At 38.6% G+C, this 21,344-nt stretch overlaps 1 protein-coding gene across 1 annotated transcript in view; it reads left to right on the top strand.

The window, feature by feature from the left end:
* Positions 1-2,846: 2,846 nt before the first annotated feature.
* rgs3a (regulator of G protein signaling 3a) overlaps positions 2,847-21,344 on the top strand; it is a gene marked incomplete at its 5' end in the record, with an annotated part of 153,388 nt that continues 134,890 nt past the window's right edge. The window contains 2 exons of the mRNA XM_082540981.1: positions 2,847-2,925; positions 18,519-18,569. Coding sequence (XP_082397107.1) covers positions 2,847-2,925; positions 18,519-18,569 — 130 coding nt within the window. The remainder of the gene's footprint in view (positions 2,926-18,518; positions 18,570-21,344) is intronic.

The following is a 21,344-nucleotide window of genomic DNA, read 5'->3' as shown; positions in this document are numbered from 1 at the left end:
AAGGCCAGTACCAGAGGACCTCAGGGTCCGCGAGGGTTCGTATGGTAAAAGCAGATCTGAGAGATAGGAAGGCCCAAGACCATTAAGACATTTAAAAACCAATAAAAGAACTTTAAAATCGATCCTGAAACACACGGGGAGCCAGTGCAGCGATTCTAAAACCGGTGTAATGTGGGCCCGCCCTCTGGTCTTCGTCAGCACACGAGCTGCCGAGTTTTGCAAGAGTTGTAAAGTTGAAATATTCTTCTTAGGAAGACCAGAGAGCAGGGCATTACAGTAATCAATGCGACTGGTAATAAAAGCATGCATCAGCATCTCCGTGTTGGCCCGAGAGAGAATAGGGCGGACTCTGGCTATATTTTTTAGATGATAAAATCCAATTTTAGTTACATGTTTAATATGTGGGATAAAACCAAGCTCAGAGTCAAAAATAACACCCAGGTTTTTCACTTGTAGCGAAGGACATAGTGAAAATGCCTCTAATTTAGACAAGAGTTTCTCTCTCTGAGCCTCAGGACCGACAATTAAAACTTTAGTTTTGTCCTGGTTAAGTTGTAAAAAGTTTTCTGCCATCCAAGATCTTATATCCAAGATACAGTTAAAGTTAAAGAGGGCATCCATTTGTCTGGTGTCATCAGGAGACACGGAGATGTACAGCTGCGTGTCATCAGCGTAACTGTGGAAGTTCACTCCATGCCTCCTGATGACACCGCCGAGAGGGAGCATATACAAATTAAAAAGTACAGGGCCTAGAACCGACCCTTGAGGCACACCACATGTCATTTTATGGATCTTAGAGGAGCATGTATCCATACTCACCATAAAAGTTCTGTCAGAGAGATAGGAAGTGAACCAGCTGTGTACAGCACCAGAGAGGCCCACCATGTGTTTCAGTCTGTTTAAAAGAATAGCGTGGTCTACTGTATCAAAGGCTGCGCTTAGATCCAGTAGCACCAGGACTGAGAGCTTTTGGGAGTCCCAGTTACATCTAAGATCATTTAAAACCTTTAGGAGAGCAGTCTCTGTGCTGTGGTTCACCCTAAATCCAGACTGGAATATCTCCAGGATCTGTCTATCATTGAGAAAATCAGTAATCTGAGTAAAAACAAGTTTTTCTAAGACTTTACTTAAAAATGGTAAGTTGGATACAGGTCTGTAGTTATTAAAATCATTACAATCCAAATTGCTCTTCTTCAGAAGGGGCCTCACCACCGCCGTTTTAAAGGCAGCAGGGAAGACACCCAACTGAAGAGAGCAATTCATCATGCATAAAAGCTCAGCCTCAAAAAATCCATAAAGTGTTTTAAAGAGTGAAGAAGGAATTGGATCTAAAAGACATGTGGTGGGTCTCACTGTGGAGAAAACCTTCTGAAAGTTCTCAGCATTAACCAGGACAAAGCTGTCCAGTGTCTCCTCAGGTACAATCGAGCCCTCAGATGTATTTAAAATCATATCACGATTAGATAAAATATCAGATCTGATGGCGCTGATCTTTCCCCTGAAGTGGTCTGCAAACTGCTCACAGAGCGAGTCTGTGGGGGTTCTTTGGGAGCTGTTAAAATCAGGGTTAAATAAGTGATCTATGGTGGAAAAGAGGACCTTGGGATTATTTTTGTTAATACTGATTATTTTGGCGAAGTATGAATTTCTTGACTTCCTTAATGTATTATTGTACACTTTAAGTTGCTCGCAAAATATTTGATGGTTGATATTATTTTTAGTTTTCCTCCATCTCCTTTCTGCTGCCCTGCAATTTCTTTTGAGTTTTTTGACTTCTTCGTTTCTCCAAGGTGATGCATGTTTTACGTTAATCTTTTTGGTGGTGAGTGGAGCAACGGAGTCAAGGCTTTTCTTCAGTTTGCTGTTGAAATAACTAAAAATCAGATCGCAGGGTGCAGGTAAAATCACAGGGGGGCATTCGTCTAAAACCCTGGTAAAATTTGCAGCCACTTCAGAGGTTAGATAGCGCCTCCTCACAGTTCGCACCGAGGTCTCCCGCTGAATAAAACCGGTGATGTTAAAAAACACACAGTAGTGGTCAGAGACAGCCAAGTCAACAACAGAGGACACGCTGGTGGACAGCCCATGGGTGATGACCAGGTCCAGAGTGTGTCCTCTGTTGTGAGTCGGCTGCGTGACGTGCTGGGTAAAATCCAAACAGTGAAGAATGTTTAAGAATTCTTTTGTTGCAGGGTCAGAAGGATTATCTATGTGCAGGTTAAAATCACCGGTTAAAATTATCATGTTATATTTTGAATGTATGTTTGTTAAAAATTCTGAGAATTCCTTGATAAAAGCAGCGCTGTCTTTAGGTGCTGGCATTTTTCACAGATTGAGCTAAAGGATTAGGAACAAATTATCTGCTTTTGTGACAGCCTGGAAAGAGCCTAAATTTAAAATTGCTTCTCTTTTTCAGTTGTTTGAGTTGTTAGTGAATGATAAATAAGTCAGTGTTACGTGGTTTAACAAAAAAGAAAAACCTTCCTCTGTCACGACTGAAAAAGAATGAAAAAGCAGCCAATGTCTGAAAGACAACTGTGAAAGACCTTCAAAAACCATGGAGGGCTGTTGAGCAAGTCTATTGTAAAAAGTTACAAAAATTTCCGGCTCCTTGGGAGCAAAATATATAAAAAAGGGTCTGGGTCAGATATGTTTGTTATTCTGTCTGACTGCCTGCACACACACACACACACACACACACACACACACACACACACACACACACACACACACACACACACACACACACACACGCTCATGAACAAAGCAGGATCAGGTTTCTCTGTCTTCTTTTTAGCTACTGAAACCACCCTGTCTGCAGTAGCAGCTAGCATGCTCTCTCCAAGATGACGTGTCTCAGAGTTTTCTTGCGGAAACCCCCTGCCAATCCCTCAGAGACATCATCCTTCCTAGTCAGTACCTATGGTGAGGTAAATTTCTTTTATTTGAAATACCATCTGAATACTGTAGGGCTAGACTGACACTGTGCTATTTTTGGTAAAATATGGTTGGCATAAACCCACCAATACCAATGACTATGAGAGTATAGAAGAGCTAGCAATGGCACTTATCCGGATGTGTTATTTACTGACCACATTGGCACATTGGTAAAGGATTGTGTTAATTTTATAAAAACGTGTGTCACTGTTTGTGACACCAGAGGCATTCAATCCAGCAGTGCATCTAAGTTGACAAGCATATTACTCCCAGCAACAAGTGGGCTCAGATGTAGTAACATGTCCTTTAGTCTGGTAATGAGGCTTCTCCTCTTTATCCGATGACACATTGAATCATTTATGGAGGGTATTATCCAAACTGGAGGAGGTCGACCTGTACTGTTTACCGAGACGAAAGCCTCATCCATTATCCAGTATTTATCAGTCAGTATAGAGTAAATTAATATGGATAAGGTATTACAGGGGTGTGGTTAAAGTTGTGGGGGGGACTTTTGTATTTTATGCCTGTGATGCATGTGTGGGTGTGCAAGCAGGAAGCCAGAGGCAAGTTCCAACTGTGGCTGACTTTAAAGACCTAAGCAGAAGATTAGCACCTATCTTTGTAGTGAAACATCAAAGCATTTTATATTTTATTGTGAAATTCCCATGTAGTTACAGCACAAATAAAAATTGCTTTACTGTACCAGAGAACTGCTGATATTTCAGATAAAAGGAGGAAAACAGGTTATGCCTGTCTGTCAATTTTCTTTTTAAGAGAGAGTTCCAGGCTAACTCTGGAGAAGGGATCATTACGCAAGCCAATTATTGACTTCAGTGTTTAATGTGGACCATTAATGAATTAATTTTATCCCACAATCCCTCCAGTTTTTGCTCATAACTTTTAACTTTTATACCTATATTTTTACAACATATTTCAACATTCACTTTGTGGAAATTAACTTTGTGGAAATTAACAACAGAGATACACTATATTGTGTCTCTGTTAGATAATATAAAGTATTAATTCATCTGTCTTCACATGCATATGAACTTGAGTAACACCCCATTCTTAATCCAGAGGCTTTATATGATGTCAGCTCAGCCTTTGCAGCTATAAGAGCTTGAACTCTTCTGTGAAGGCTTTCTACAGGTTTAGGAGTGTTTATGGGAATTTTCTACCAATTTTTCCAGAAGTGAATTTGTGAGTTCACACACTGATGTTAAGCGAGAAAGCTCCCAGTCTCTGCTCTAATTCATCCCAAAGGTGTACTGCTGGGTTTAGGTCAAGTTCTAACCAAACTCACTCATCCATGTCTTTATGGACCTAGCTTTATGCACTGGTGTGCAGCCATGTTGAAACAGAAACAGAAAGAGATCATCCCAAAACTGTTCCCACAAAGCTGGGAGCACGAAATTGTCTAAGATGTCAACCCCACCCCCCAACTACCACCACCACCACCTTTACACTTGGCCGAAAAATACAGTTCTCCTGGCAACTGCCAAACACAGACTCGTCCATCCGATTGCCAGACAGAGAAGCGTGATTTGAGAGAGCACGTCTGCTCTGCTCTGGAGTCCAGTGGCAGTGCGCTTTACTCCACTGCACCTGACGCTTTGCATTTGGTGATGTAAGGCTTAGATGCAGCTGCTCAGCCAGGGAGATCCATTCCACGAAGCTCTCTACTTACTGTTCTTGAGCTGATCTGAAGGCCACATGAGGTTTGTAGGCCTGTATCAATTGACTCTGCAGAAAGTTGATGACCTCTGTGCACTATGTGCCTCAACACCCACTGATCCTGCTCTTTGATTTTACACCCAGTACTTCGTGGCTGAGTTGCTATTGTTCCCAGTTGCTGGATTTCACTGAGCCCCTGAGAGCCCTTTCACAAATGTTTGTATAAGCAGCCTGCATGCCTAGATTGTTGATTTTATATACCTGTGGCCATAACTGAAACATCTGAATTCAATGATTTTGATGGATGAGTGAATACTTTTGGCAATATAGTGTATATTATATGATCCTTTCAACATTTCACTTTGTGAAAATTAGTTGACTGTACTTTGGACTTATAATTGCAGGCAGGGTATTCCTAATGAACAGGACTATGAAAGCATGAAAAAATGGACACACTGCACTGCTTTAAAAAAATCCAATCAGTGACAACTGTTTTCCTGTTGATAAGAAAGAGAAAGTGAAATACTTGTGGACAAAGAAAAAAAAGACCCAAGATTATACTCTTTCTACTTTCCTCCCAATGTATTTGACTAAAAAGAGTTCACAAATGAACTTTATTATAAGCAGTCTCTAAAACTAGACACTATAGCTACAACTTTCTCACACAAAATGCTGAAAAATGCCCCAAAATACAAGTGAAAACTGTTTTATTAATATAAGACATAAATTATTAGATGCTCTCCTGCTCAGCAGTCATCCATCCACTCTGAAAGCAAACAAACAGCCTTGACCCAGAGGAACCTGACAGTCTGACAGCTCAGACAGCTCATCAATTCATATGGTTAAGTGTTCTCCAATTAAAACAGTGACAGCCACTCAAATACACCCTAGCAGGATGTGTGTGAGCCGGTAATTATGGGCCATGTTTACATGTTTGAACATGAATTTGAGTTGGATAAAAAATGTAGAGGAGGACTGGATTATCTGGGTGGACGCTAATCTCACAAATTAGTGTCATCGGATGCTGTTTTATCATAAAACATAAAACTGATCCACCCACTTATCTCCAACAGCTGATCACAGAAAGTGAGTCTCTTTATAACAAACACCCTCCCTTTAGGCACAACTGCCTAACAGACACCAACAGTTTTGCCCAACTCAAGATGAAATAGCTGAAAACGTTGCAACAGTGGTAACTTAAAAGTGATTTTTATTCCCTCAAGTTTTAAAAAATAGGCACTTACAGTGCTTTTTTTTTTTTTTTAAATATCCAATTTATATTGCTGATGTTAGTATTAATATAAGAAGCTGTAGTTCTATTTTTAGTCAGGATTACTTTTTTAAGTAACTTTTTCTGATTATTAGTTTTTAAGACTTAGAAGTTGCAGGTATACAAAACAAAATGAACAACAAACAAAACATGTTTTGAATTTTCATAGTACAATACTGCATTGTTTGTCCATGAGCCCAATGAAGATTCATTAAACTATTCAATCAGACCTGGGACTATAAAGCATTTTTTTCCTGAAAGAGATCTGCTTTGTTTGACTTAGTGTATCTAATTTTCTGTAGGTGTAACACACTTCCTAATGTCCTCAGCCACCTACTGTTGTTTTAAAGTGTTGTATAAATAAAGCTGAATCGGTCTGGACTTCCAGCAGAATTTTTCTTGCTAATAGCATTGATAAGGAAATGGACTGAGCCTCATAATGATCTGCTCAAATCAACCATCAAAAATAACACTGTGAAAGAGGGAAAAGGGAGCTACCTATTAAAAGCAGCAGTGAAAAAGTCAAATAGAGGACCCCAAAAAGTCAGTAATCTGTTAGTCTGAATAAACTGATGAGTAAGGGTTCCTTGATCTGTTGAACATATCACATATATAGGTGAAGTGCCTTTAAATAATTTGTGTATTCTAGATGGAGAGAAGCATGGTCTGTATACAACTTTTAATTGTATCAGGGTGTGATGAGCATTTATAGTCATACTAGTGTAAACATTTTGCTGACATTTGTTCATACTTGGGCTTTTGTTTGTACTTTGAGACACGTGTCCTTAAAAATTGTCTTCAGTTACTTTTTAAGAAAATGCATAAATCATCCCACCTTGTTGCACGATTAAACATTTTGACCGTCTCGAACATATAAAACAATCAAAATTCTCCCTCTCAGGCCTGAATAACCTGAATAAGCCATCTAATATCTTACACTTGCAGTAACATATTATAATTGATTATGCCTTGAACTAACACTTTACATTATTTCTGTCTGTTGCTGTACAAGTTATGTTGGATACCCCCTCTCTCATATGCCTGACCTGTGTAGTCTTCAGAGGGGATATTTAGTTCTTGGAAGGATTTCAAAAAATGAACCAAATGCTTGGTGCACCCGACATCAGACACTTTAACTAAAAGAAAGTATTATTACTATGATTTTTGTGGTTTGGCGTTATGGAATGCATGATCTTTTCATGTGGGCTCTCACTGAGTTCATCCTGACAATGTGCCCTTTCAAAAGTGGGTCAAATTTGGCCACGAGCTTGAGTTCTTTCAGAAAGCTTCTATTGTTTGTTTGAGTGTGCCTGTGGACCCCTTAGAGAAAGATTTTTCGCTGCCAACCACTGAACTTCATCTGCGGACAATGTGAGGACCTAATGCTTTCTCTTCCCCTTGGGCGTTTGCTATCTGCAGTATAGTTTTCTCCTTTCCAAATTGAAGTCGATGATATCCTTCTCTGATAATGCTGGACATTTTGCAGCAACAGACTGAGGCCACTTCCACTCCCTTGCCAATTATTCTTGCCCCTTAGGACTGTTCAGGGGGATCCTGAACACAAAACAAACCAGTGAAACAACTTTACACAACCTATTGCCAGCTGCAATGCAAATGTTTTTTTCAGGGGTTTTTTGGTGCCTAATCTGAAATTTTAAAGATTTTGATGTGTAACTGACTTGGAAAGGGAGAGAATAGAGGAACAGCAAACGAAGCATAGAAGAAATCCAAATGAAGTGTTTTATGTGGATTTAAAATAAACTGTGTTTTAAAATAAATTTTATTTAAAGACCATCTCAGATTTGCAACGTCGTGTATAGGTGCTGGTCCGACAGAAAATAACAAAGGCTTCATGGCAAATCTGGCCATTTTGAGGTAACATTTTAAGGGTTGAGTTAAAGGTAGTATTTATTTGTAACACAAATTGTAGTGCTATCACTTTGAAAGTGCATTGAAGTGGATCTTAGGAGGCAGGGGGTGGTGGCAAAGCCATGAGTCACTTCTTTCTCACTAGAGACTAGAGTTTGAATCTCACACTGGACCAGCTATTTATACTTTATTTGGTCATTTTTACACTCAAGTTGAAGTTTCACTTCCTGTGAGGTCTATCAAAAGAGACTAGGCAACTCGTGTCCATGTCCATTTTCAGGCTTTGCCATGAACTTATGCGATCATGTGCAATGAACCTGCAATCTTGATGTCTTTTAAAATGCCTGCTTCAGAGACACAGACCAGGTCTGTACAGACTGGCAGTCAGTTGCCAGCTGGGCTTGTAATTTGAATTTGCAAATTATATGAAATCTGTAAGTGAAAAAACAGGAATTAACTGTCATAAATCAGCATAAAGGACAAATCTGTTCAGATCTGTTGTAAATCTGTTACTGTCTGGATTCAGTGGAAATTCTCATTAACTAACTACATTCAGAATCTCATAGACTTGAAACAGAAATTCAAAAATTCCCAAATAGATGCTGCAGTAACTACAAAATGACACAGTCATAGTCATGACTCAGATGGATAGCAAGGTGCTGGCAGTCTGTCTGCATTTATTATTTAGGCACTTATTTAGGTGACATTTATTTGCAAAACTTTACCAGTATGTTTGAGTGTGATTGCAGTCAGTTTGAGTCAGCCTGTGACAGTTTGGAGACAGGTTGCCTCCCACCAAGCGATCCAGACCATCACCTTGCAATCGCTTGAGAGTTAGTCACTGCAACTACCTAGTCAGTTGCGCAATGCGAAAAATTCTCTGCAGTCACTGGGCAACCACTAATTTTTTTCAAACTTTTTCTTAAAGTTGTATCACCTACAGGTGCTTGCTAGTTGTGATTAAATGCTCTCTGTGGATACTCTAACTCTGACTTCCATGTTTTTGTAGGAACTGTTATTTCTGGGAGCTGTCTATCATATCTCTACTGTTTTTAGCTAAGCAAAAAAAAGCAAGAAACCTAGAATAACGTAAGTGCAACAATTGAGGATGCACTAAGCTGAATACTTGGAAAATACTTATGTGTTCATGCACTTGAACAAAGATTATTCCCTAAATTACAACAGCTTTCCATTTGGCAGCTTTTCCCCCTGCACACACACTTGGGTGTTCCTTAATGGTCTCACCCCGTGCAGCGTTTATCTCTTATCCCTTCCTCAGAACAGCCAGTAAATTGAAGTTTCTTTGTTATGAAGTGCACAGAGCATCAAATATGTGACAAGATCTGTTAGAAATATGATATGTTCTGTCTTCCAGTTGCTAAATTTCTGGAGACCTGTTGACCTAGTGAAGAATGCAGTTCTGTCTTTCAGGAGATATTCACATTATATGGTGCCTCTCTCCGTAGAGTCAATGGACACAATAAAATTGATCTAAAGCCCTGATTAGATAATGCAGCAGGAGCTCCATTTCAGAGATTTTGGCAACTAACCCGGAAGAAGAGCTTTTTGGATGTTATATAACAAGCCTGTTAAAAGAAATTCAGTGAAGAAACGAGAGGACACCTCTCATCAAATCTGCTCTTTGTTCCTCCCTTGGATCAAATGGGATGATTTGGCACTCTCCCCAGATGAAAACTTTAAATCCCATACACAGCAGTTTCCAAACTTTTCAAAATGGTTCCTTTTCTCACAGAAGATGTTACCGAACAGGGATTACCGCTGTTCTGTTCTCTTGCTCCTTAATGCTGATAATGGCAGCTTTAACTGTCAGTGTCTCTTGGCATGGCCTGACCGGATGATCTCGGGGTGCAGGTTTTCATATGTAAATGTAACAAATAAGCAGCAAAGCCTATTAAGGCAACAGGAATAAGGGCGAGCTAAAAAGTAACAAGGACCTACACATACACAAACACACACACATACAAATACAAGGCATAACCCTTCCATGAGGCCTTTTCTCTGCTCATTCCTAAATTGAGTGAGTGGAAAATAGCAAGGGCATTTTAAGAAAAATAATAAAAAAGAAAGTGTTAGTAGCATATTTCACATTTTTCAAATTTTTAAGTGAACTCAATTGAAATTGGACAACAAACATGCATCAAAATATGGCCTTTATCAAATATTGTTGCTTTTTATATTCATTAAATGTGAATGTAGCAGCACTTAACAGCCATGGAGTTACGTAAGCCGTGCAGGCAACTTTAAATGAGGCTAATCGATTCCTTCAAAGCAGCAGCAGTCCGTAAAAATATAAAGAACCTTGAAAAATCCCATGTCCAAAGTTTCATCAGGAAATGGCATTTAAGCGTGACTGTGGAAGTCAAGCAAAGATCTGGAGGACCAAGATAAAAATGCTTGTTTGCAGGAGAGAAAAGCAAAAAAAAGTATCAGTACACAACAGTAGTGTGGTCTCCCTGACACAGAAGTGGTGGTGTTGATGCTCAAATACGATGCGTCGCCAGAAGGAGCCCATACATGTGACCTTATCAAAGCAGCACGCGGATAAGCCCGCTGCCCTTCTGAGAAAAGATAAAGTTAAAATTTAAAAGTTAAAAGTTAAAAACACACACACACACACACACACACACACACACACACACGCACGCACACGCACTAGCGCACACGTCTTCTTCTGTGTAGTCAATTTAATAAATATTTTCAGGGTTTTGTGTTTTATTCTTTCCTGTCTAATTTCTTTTAGTGTAACCGTCTCTGCTGCTGCAACCTGCTGAATACTTTTATTGTTAAGGAGACTCATTAGTTTTTACTGTCGCTACAAAAAGCCTCATTCTAGACCTTTTATTGTGCTGTATTATTTTAATTAAAGAATTTTTTCCCTTTCTGTAAAGCTTGTCAGGTTGGCATCTCTATAACAAAGAGAGCTTGTTTTCCCCTAACCTTCACCTGAATAAGCCTGGCATTTTAAATTCCTGCTCTGAATCCTTCAATACGCAGGACAGCAGAGCATCTTTGCCACCCAAGGGTACATTCATTGCATATCTAAAAAGCCAAAGCAGTGATGAAGAAAAAGGTAGAGTGCATTTCTTCGGATCTTTAAAGGTATCACAGCAATATATTCAATTGAAGTTCACTGAATTTACAGTGCTGAGCAAAGGTCTTGAGCAAGCCCTCATTTCAAAGGAACAAACGGCAGGCCTAAACAACGATCTGTAGCATATGAACAGCATTTGAAAGTGTTGTCCTTAAGAAACAGAAGAGAATACAGCAAAGACCTGACACAGGACCTGGCTGTTCAGCTGATCCATGTACTGTTTGTTGAAGCCACATCAGAAAGGGTCTCAGAGGAAGGGAAGTCAAGAAGTCAGTACTTAAGGAAGAGAAACAGAAAAAGCAGAGGTGTGCCAAATTACACAAGAACTGGACTGAAAATCAGTGGCAACAGGTCTGATGGAGTGGTGAATCCAAAGTTTTGTTTCATTTTTGGGTGCATTTTTGCTTTTATTGGATTTTGTAAAGATTGATGAATTATGAACATGTAAAAGTGATCATAATGATCTCATGGCCAGTGCAATAAAAGCATAACTGTATAGAAAAGCACTAAGTATAATACTATCAGTCATGGATTAGCCCCCTCAGAGCCTGGACCTCAACATTATTAAAGTAGAATGGGATCATCTAAAGCAGCGGTCCCCAACCTTTTTTGCGCCACGGACCGGTTTATGCCCGACAATATTTTCACGGACCGGCCTTTAAGGTGTCGCGGATAAATGCAACAAAATAAAACTAGTACCGGTACCGAAAAAAAGAAGATTTATTCATAACACACATGAAAAGACCCAGGAAAACCGAGTTAACGTTAAAAACGTTAACAAAATAACGCTGAAAACCGATAAAAACCCTGAAAACCATACATTTCACACCTGAGCCTCAACTCTCGCGGCCCGATACCAAACGACTCACGGACCGGTACTGGTCCGAGGCCCGGGGGTTGGGGACTGCTGATCTAAAGGCAGCTGACATCCAAAGAAGAGCTTTGAATGTCCTTCAAGAAGCCTGGAGAACTGTTCCTGAAGACTGCTTAAAGACATTGCATAAAAGTGAGAGTTCGCACTGTGTGAAAAAATAAAGGTGTTCATACTGAAGGTTGTTGACTTTTAAGTCAAGATCTCATTTTCCTTACAAAACATTAAGAAAGGAGTGGCAGAAAACACAGTACTGTGTGTAGTCTGGCACACCAAATTTGGTATTTGATCCATCATTGTGCTTTGCTGAAAAATAGAAACTCTATCATTTCATTTTTTTTTTGCCTGATGAGCTTTTAATCTTTCAGGTGCGGCTTCACAGTATTGTTTGCGTGGCTCTGAGCTTGTCTTGTGTAATGATTAAGCTCAAGACTGTGATCTTTTCTTGACCGCAACCTGGATAGCCTCCAAACAGAGAACACTTGTGCATGGAGATTATTTTTGGATGACAGGGTTAGTTTGATGGCTACAGCACATAGTAGCTCTCTGTCCATGAGGGCATTGGAGTGGAATTGCGTGCGTGCTTATGTGTCGAGAGTTTTCACTTGTGCACATACTGACTCACCGTGTGCTGTCTCATCTGCTATGCTCGATTAAGTCAGTTCTCATCTCACAGGCTGTAACCTCTGCTTCTAAAATGTCGACATCCTGCCCTGACAGTCATTGTGCTTTCTGTAAGGACAGCTCTGTTCTTCTACTTAGTGCCTCTTTTTGGTTTAGTTTTTTCTTTCTCTGTGTTAGGTGATATGGCAGTGACTGTATTTTGATAGTATTAACTATTTTCCATGGTGTCACCTGCTGTGTTATGCAAATTACAATACAGCAGAAGCGATATGTTTCTGGTGTTTATTAAGTGCAACATTTTTGTAACGCTTTAAAATAAAGCCCACGACTAAGGGTGCAATTCTTATTCTTATATTTTATTTTGAAATTACAGTGTAATTATATTTACATACAAATTCTTTAAGGAATACACACTACAGTTAGGGGGTAAGAAATCAGGTTTTTTACAAAAAAAGATTATACTGTTAGTAATTTTAAGTACTGATAAGTAACTACGGTATCTGATCTTATAATGATGGAGCCAAGTCTAACAATTTTTTTTCTTTCACACTTACTGCTCAAACATGACTTTGAAAAGAAGTTCACAGGAAAGGAGTGTCCCTTTTCCTGTGAAATAACTAAAGTTACACATTACTTAAAATGACCTACTTACCCACCTACCAGACTACTTAAATTACAGTATGTCCAGTCTCTATCTAGTGTGCCTACCTTTATGTGTTGATTAGTAAAAATAATTACATTGTAATTGATTTTTTTTTAACATGTTCAAAATAAAGATTCAATTCAATTCAATTCAATTCTGAATTGGGCAGTAATGTGTAATCCGATTACTTTTTCAGGTAACGAATATAGGGATTATTATTGCAAAATAATTATTAGATTACTGTTACTTTCCCGTAAGCACGCTGCGTTACTGCACTTTCTACTACACTCTGCGTGAGAAGAAATCTTTCTACAGCGAAAACATAAACTTAAAATCTGAGCAAGCACTGAGCACGCTGCTCAGATAATCAGTAATTAGTAACTAATTACTATTTTCAAGTAATTTGACCGACACTGATTGTAATTTTAAATAAAATATTTTGAAATTCTATTACACAGGAACAGTGTTGGTCAAGTTACTTGAAAAAAGTAATCAGTAACTAATTACTGATTACTTCCCAAAAAAGTAATCCCATTACACAACCTGATTACTTATTTTCAAAAGTAATTAGTTACTTTTTAAAACATGATTTATCCCCTAAATAGGTAATAAAGCGAGAGATCTTTCAGCCCAATTCTACTTTTTCTGCATAATCCATCAAATAAAATGTAATCAAATGGAACAGTCCCTTTTTAAAACTTGTTTTATTAGTTTTAATCTTTTAACTTTATGCATCAAGCAAACATTAAATTATATGCAACATTCTCTGACTGGAAGAAATTTGTTTGTATTAGTATTTTAAAGTGTTACCAAAAGCTTTTAAGCAAGATATTTGCCAAAACACTACTGGACATCTTTAAATGGATTTAGTTTGGGCTCTTATAATAAACCACTTTTTCTCACCCCAATGTGTGAAAAAGGTTCATGGTAATATTACTACAACTGCTGCAGGAGGGAAATAGTTGAGTATAGAATCAGAATCAGAATCAGAATGGGTTTATTGCCAGATGTTGAGGTTTACATGTAGAGGTGAAAAACATAATTTTAATCATCACAGCATTCATAGTTATGTTTATGTTCATACAGCCACTCCACATATGATGTTTTTGTATGTAACTACATAATAATAACAAAAGTAGAAACTTGTTATGGTGACTAGATGTAACATTATGTAGAAAGAAAAAATGACATTGAACGTGATGCATGCCTACTGTTAGAGTCTTTATTAATTCTATGTTAAAAGACCTGTTTTGTATCATGCTTTAAGCCCTACAGCTTTAAAGACATTAACTCAAGTCTCGCTTGTTCATCTTAATAAATTCTGTTTATTGGCACTTACTATAATCTACCAATGGTTTTACAGTCCTTTGCTGCAGGCCGTCTCTGCTGTCATCAGCTTCCCAGAAAAGCCTTATAGTGAGGGGACAGCTTCTTTCCACTGTTTTTAGAAGGCGCTGTGGGTGAAAATGGGTTGACAATGTCATATATGTTGTGCCTCTTGTCTTAAACTGCATCCACACAAATTTTACTAATCACAGAAAGGAAGTACACTGTTATGACTCCTGTAGAAGCAGTACACCTGCCTCTTTGAAATCAGATTGTGTTAAGAGTTAAGATGCTCAAAGAAAAAAACGACATTCAGTTATTTCTTGATTTTTTCTTTTTTTCTGGTGGATGTTTTTGATAGATAGGGTGTGTACTTTTTTGTCTATTCTGTCCTACTTGCAATCTGGAGTCAGTTTTAGCATGCAGTGTTGAAAGATGTCTCAGTTCCTTAAATTCATTTGGAGGAGACAGGAGTGAGGAGGCTTGCTGGAGAAGTAATAGAGGATGTGCAGATGTATCCTTTGAGGAAGTGTTTTTGCCTGTGATGCATGAAAGAGGGGTGATGCACAGCTTGAATATACAATGCCAGGAGGAGGACTCTAGAAATAAAAACATCTTTGCATTTATAGGACATTTTATTATTTAAGACACTTTCTGCCCTTCACAGTCTATGTGTGTGATTAAAGATCAGGTATATCTTGTCATATTTTGTTAAAAGTAGCCCTAAATACACTCACCAGTCACTTTATTAGGTACACCTTTCTAGTACTGGGTTGGATCCCTTTTTCCTTAAGAACTTTCTAAATTCTCTGTGGCATAGATTCAACGAGTTGCTGGAAACATTCCTTTGAGTTTTGCTCCATATTGACTTGATAGCATCACTCATCTGCTGCACATCGATCATGTGAATCTCCCATATTGGCACATCCCAGGTTCGAAAAGAGATGCTCTTTTGCATACGCTGGTTGTAAATAGTGGTTAATTGAGTTACTTTTTCCTTCCTATCAACGTGAAGCAGTCTGGCCATTCTCCTCTGACCTCTAAAATCAAAAAGATATTTTGAACTGCTCACTTTTTTCTCTCTTTTTTTCGTTCTCTGTAAACCCTAGAGATGGCTGTGTGAGAAAATTCCAGTCAATCAGAAGCTTGTGAAATATTCACACCAATCTATCTGGCACCAACAGCCATACTACATCAGAATCACTTAAATCCCCTTTCCTCATCATTCTGTTGTGCAGTTTGAACTTCAGCATGTGGTCTTGATCATATTCACATATTAAATTGCTGCCATGTGATTGGCTGATTAGATATCTCCATTAAGAAACATTTGAACCATATGTATCTATCAAAGTGGCCATGACAGTCCATATGTTGTCATGAACACTGTTCGTGTTCAATGCCATCTGATATGATAAAATACTGCAGCAGCTGGCTACAACAAACAGAGGACAGATTGTCCTCTTGACACAATGTGACAGAGTGTGGCACAATGTGACACCATGTGCTTGTGTCACATTTTATATTGAACTGACATCAACTTTAAATGTTAGCTTTGTTGCAAGGATGTCTCATTTTTGTTAAATGGCTGTTTCTCGACCACTCTCTCTCCAACACAAGAGATGGAGGCAAGGACATTGAGGATGTACAAAGTGGGAAAAGAGGAGACTGAATATCTATATAAAGAAACAGGAACTTAAATCTTTGCAACCTATGTTCTGTTAACATAATTGTATATACATTTGTTAAAGATGGATCTGGCTTCTGGGTTTGAAAAGCTAAGCCTTGCATTGAAGTCTTTGGCACCCTTACCCTACAACCTCATTCACTTGTTTCAAGTCTTGGTGGATTTCCAACACAAAGTTCATTTGGCTGTCCCCATCTTCACTCACTTCAGTGATGTTTGGGCCAGCTCGTGCAGTGCTCGGTCTTGGGTCACGGTTCCTCACTGCACTTAGAGCTCAATGTTTAGTAGTCTTTCAAAATCCCCGCCAGTCAATCACTAACCCTGGCATCCACCCTCATCACCTCCTGAAAGGCAATTTATTACACCTGTAGCCCTTTCAATCCCACTCCTTTCACATCTTAGTAACCTGATTATTGGGTGGGTGGTATCATGACAAACAGGTGTCAACAACAGCTTTAACCTCCTAAGACCCGAACTCTTCCACGGCATGCATTTTTAATTTCTCTTTGATATTTGGGCATATTGGAGCCCGATGAATGTAAAAACAAAGAATGACCAGATTTTATTTTATTTTTTTTTACCTTATTTTGTTTTTAAGAAAAATAAGAGCCACATATGAGGATATTGGTTTAAAATTTTGATAGAACAGTAGCAGTATAATGTCCTTGTAAGTGGATATCAAGCCCATGTAGAGCAAAATTGAGTATTTTAGTCTAAATAACCGAAAATGTGATGTCCACATATGTGGACGCCAGGTCCTAGGAGGTTAAAGCAACCAAATATAAACAGTGAAAATGCTCATAGGCTTTATAATGGGACCTTACCAACCAGATGGCTATTATATATATATATATATTTATAACTTCTTATACTGTGTATATTCTATGTAATATATTATCTTTACTAAACTAATTTCATTCATTTGATCTGTGTCAAATAGGACAAATATATTGTTCAGGGACTTTAAAAAAGGAAAACACTTGCATCTGTGTTTTATTTATGAGCTATGTTTTTTTTTTTACTAGAAACAACAAAGTGACATTTACCAAATGTAAAACCAATGAAACCTCACCATTCCTTAGTTATTACACTGATTACATATAATTAGATCGTTCTTTACTGAAATGTTTTCTGGAAAATGACCCATACTTTATTACATAATTCTATGTTATTTTTCTATAACCTCTGACTCCCAGCTGTCAGTGTTCAGACTGTCTTTCTTTGGTCTTATTTTTTTTCTTGCTCATCTGGATTTTTTGCATATCTCTTTGGTTGAGCTTTTATCAACATTGCCAAATACAGCAGGCGAAGTTTGGTACTTTGGGGCTACTTCATGACCGATTTTATATGAGTCCTGTTCAGACCAGGAAGATATTTCTCACAGTGTTTTCACTTTGTTCTTCCACTGCGGCCACTAGCACGAAACCATGCCAAGTTTAGTGTGGGAACGACAAACATCTCTTGCACCCCAGCTACAGAAGTGCCAGTGGCGTTATCACACAATGAGGCACCCTCATTTTAGCTTCAGACTGTGCTTTTATGAGGAGGATTAATTAAAAATAGCACAAAGGAGATGTTAGCAGTGGCCATGTCAACATGGTTAGCAAACCTCCTAAAGTTGTGGAAACGTACAGGAAAGAAGAGAGAGAGAAAAACCTGTAGACAGAAAGTGTGAGCAAGAAGGAGAAAAAGTGACAGGTCATAGCGGACGATGACAGCCGTACACACAAAGTTTTGGCGACTTTGACTTGATGCTAAAAACTGAAGTGAGAAAAAGTCACAAGTTGCAGCCAGAAATTGCACAAACACACACTCACAAATGCTATCAGACCCTAGAGGCTGTTTAATCTTTACCAGGTATTATACTTGCAAAGTTTAACAAACAAACAAAAAAAGGTCAGTGTGGTATTTCATTATGACGATTTCAACAGACTGATGAGATCCTTAAAACAAACTTTAGATGTCTGTCAAAGTTATATATCAGATACAAAGCAGTTAAAAATATGAAAATATACTTATCAGTTTTTCTGAGCGCTAAATGAAAAAGCTGATACTGTTCTCACATCTGTGACACATCGATCCACACCCAGGAAATTCTTAACTTACTGCCTGACGTCTTATATTCAGTGGTAGACCATTTTTTTTGGCATAATAAGAAGTGTGACGGTACAAGCATTTGCATATGCGCTGAGCATCCAATTCCTCGGATTAATATCTCATTATGGGAGCTACTGATAGACGGTGAGAACTACAGATTAAAACTAATAAAAATGAAAAATAGCTCAAAATGTTGAATAATGAGTTTTGTAAGGCTGTATGGCAGTCAGCAGTTATGGTACAAGTCTGTTTAACAACTGCAGCAAGACTGCTGCCAAAAGTGGTCCATCATATAATGCTAAGCTATGCTTTAAAATATAGCAAGTTGCTGAACTGTTCCTTAATATAAAATATAATACCTGAGGGTGATCTGTCAGCTTTTTATAATATTCTTTCTCTTATTTTCCATAGGTCAGCTCAAGCTTTCAGTCATCCCACAGAATGAAGTGCTTGTTGTCAGTGGTGAGTCCTGTTATAGGTCGTTCATGTTCCCTTTGTTTATTTCTGTGAAAGCAGAACCTCAATGTGAAAATAAATAAATAAACTTTGTCAAGAAAACAGAATAGCAGAATGCTCAATCAGTGCCCTGGTTTCAACATTTCATTTTTATTGTTTTCATTTTGCTATAGAGCTGTAAAACAATGCATTCCTGCTTGGGAATGGTCAAATATTGATAAAATGATATTGAAAATATTGAAAGGCAACCTTAGTCTGATAGCAGAACAATCTATTTAAATTGTTTCTTAATATAAAACATAATTCAATTTTCAATTCAATTCAATTTTATTTATATATAGCGCCAAATCACAACAAAAGTCACCTCAATGCGCCTTATAGGTTATAGAAAAACCCAACAATCATATGACCCCCTATGAGCGAGCACTTTGGCGACAGTGGGAAGGAAAAACTCCCTTTTAACAGGAAGAAACCTCCGGCAGAACCAGGCTCAGGGAGGGGCGGGGCCATCTGCTGCGACCGGATAATCATTATGCGCGATCTGTCAACATGCACATGGACATGAATGGTCATGTTTTTTGTGACAGTCAACACGACTTTATAAATATTTCAACAGGAAATACCGCATAGCTTTTAATGTGTAAATTTATTAAACTTATTTTAAATTGCAAATGTTAATAATAATATAATTATAAAGTCTATGACATGCATGAGTTGAGCTTGGGTCTCTGATGTGAGTAGCTAAATGACTCTTTGTAGCTGTCCAAATGTGTATTTTTGCACCCTTTAAAAGTGGGAAGTGATAATGAGATGGACAAACAATTGTGTTCAAGGACACCGAAATAGTATTTGTGTTAGTAGATCAGAGATAGTGGCTGTTTCAGGAGCTGTGACACTGCCTTGAATTTGCATCACATAAATGTTAAATGGCACCGTGCACCACTCAAATTACGATGGGCGACAGTCTGTGCCTGGGTTGGTGGGTACATTAATCCACAGAAGGGAAGTTGTTTATTTTGGAGTCATACCAACCAAACCGCAAGCAGCCTTCCAGACATATTTTGCATCCCTGTTATGTCTCTATGTCATCTATATTTGGTCATGCAGTATAGGATTGAGACTTGATATGATCTTTTGGTTTTGCACTGCACGAATAAAGTGTTGCTTAAGAAGAGTTGAAGGTCACCAAAAAATGTTACTACATGCACCCAGATGCAGGCCACTTTAGATTTATTAGATTTATACTAAATATATTTAGTGTTTTATAGATTTGTCTTATTTTTATTATTATTATATTACTTAACCAGTTTTAGATCGGAGCACCAGGACCGCCAGCTCTGACTGGTACCTGATCCACAGACCACTGAACAATATAGACCCCATGGGTTAAGGTTCAGCCACCAACTGTACTACCCAGCCTGACTCCAGAGTCGGACCCAATTAACCATGCCCCAGGCGTGGTACGCTGGACCTGTGATTTATTATGTTGCATAGAGGTTGCCTGAATCACTTTTTGTCTGGCCCCTCACCCTGACAACTTAGTTCCCAGGATCACTGGAGCGCACAAACACCTCAACCTTGATAAGGTGGCGATTCGAGATCTGTTGTGATGAAGAGAGAGTTGAGCTGAATTTACCGTCAGTCTACATTCCTACCCTTACCCATGGTCACAAGCTGTGGGTAGTGACCGAAAGAACAAGGTTGTGGATACAAGCAGCAGAAATACGATTCCTTCGAAGGCTTGCTGGGCTCTCCCTTAGAGATAGGGTTCCTCACTCTATCTCTAAGGTGAGGAGCTTGGTCATTCGAGAGGGAGCTTTAATGTTGCTCCTCAACATTAAAAGGAGCTGGTTGGGGTGTTTCGGGCATCTGACGGTGCCCCTTGGACGGCTCCCAGGTAATATATTCTGGGCATGTCCTACCAGGAGAAAGCCCCAGGGCAGACCCAGGACCTTGATGAGCTGGAAGAGGTGACCAGGATGAGGGAAGTCTGGGCTTCTCTGCTCAAGCTGCTGCCTCTGCAACCTGAACCTGTGCAAGGTTTAGAAAATGGATGGAAAGATGTACTGTTTTAAATTTTTAAGTCATTGACTCATAATGTTTACTTTAGTACAAGTCATTGTTCTTATCAACAAAATACCCATTCATTTACAACACAATGGCTGCTCATTTAACATTTCTTTGTTGGAAGTTTTAACCTGTTCTTCACACGCCATGATATGATATTACTTGATATGACTAGTAATATAACTAGCAAAAAGTGTACACTTTTAGATTATATGATGACTACAGGTAAATCCTGAGTTTGAGCCACAGAGAAGCTACTTTTTTTAGCCAGGCAAACACACAAGAATGAATTCTGATTTAGTGTTGTACCACGACAATAAAATGCCTTTACTGGAAATGGTAAGGTCTGAGAACAGTTCATTAAAGTCTGATTTACTCACAGGAATTGCAGCTGTTTCTAGAAAGCATGCTGATTTCCTTTTTCAGTTCTCAGCCACTGGAAATACTTTATGGTTTCCTGCAAATCATTTTCACAGCTTGTTATTTCACACGTCAGACAGCCTCTTATTCGTTTTTCACATGCTCCAATGAGAAGCAAAAACTCGGGGGTGAGTTAATAGGAATCCGACAAGCTAAACATGGCAGCCCTTTGTTATTTAGAAAGAAAAAAAGAGCTTGCCTGGTACATATGCTTTTATATTTTCTACCCTGTGGTGCAGAAGTACACGCACACACGTGCTAAATGTGAACAAACCTTTTTTTTGTACATTTTTG

The sequence above is a fragment of the Aulonocara stuartgranti genome (genome assembly GCF_965226115.1).
Source record: "Aulonocara stuartgranti genome assembly, chromosome: 7".
NCBI lineage: Eukaryota > Metazoa > Chordata > Actinopteri > Cichliformes > Cichlidae > Aulonocara > Aulonocara stuartgranti.
The sequence above is the reverse complement of the archived record's forward strand: the minus strand, read 5'-3'. Positions and strand labels throughout refer to the sequence as shown.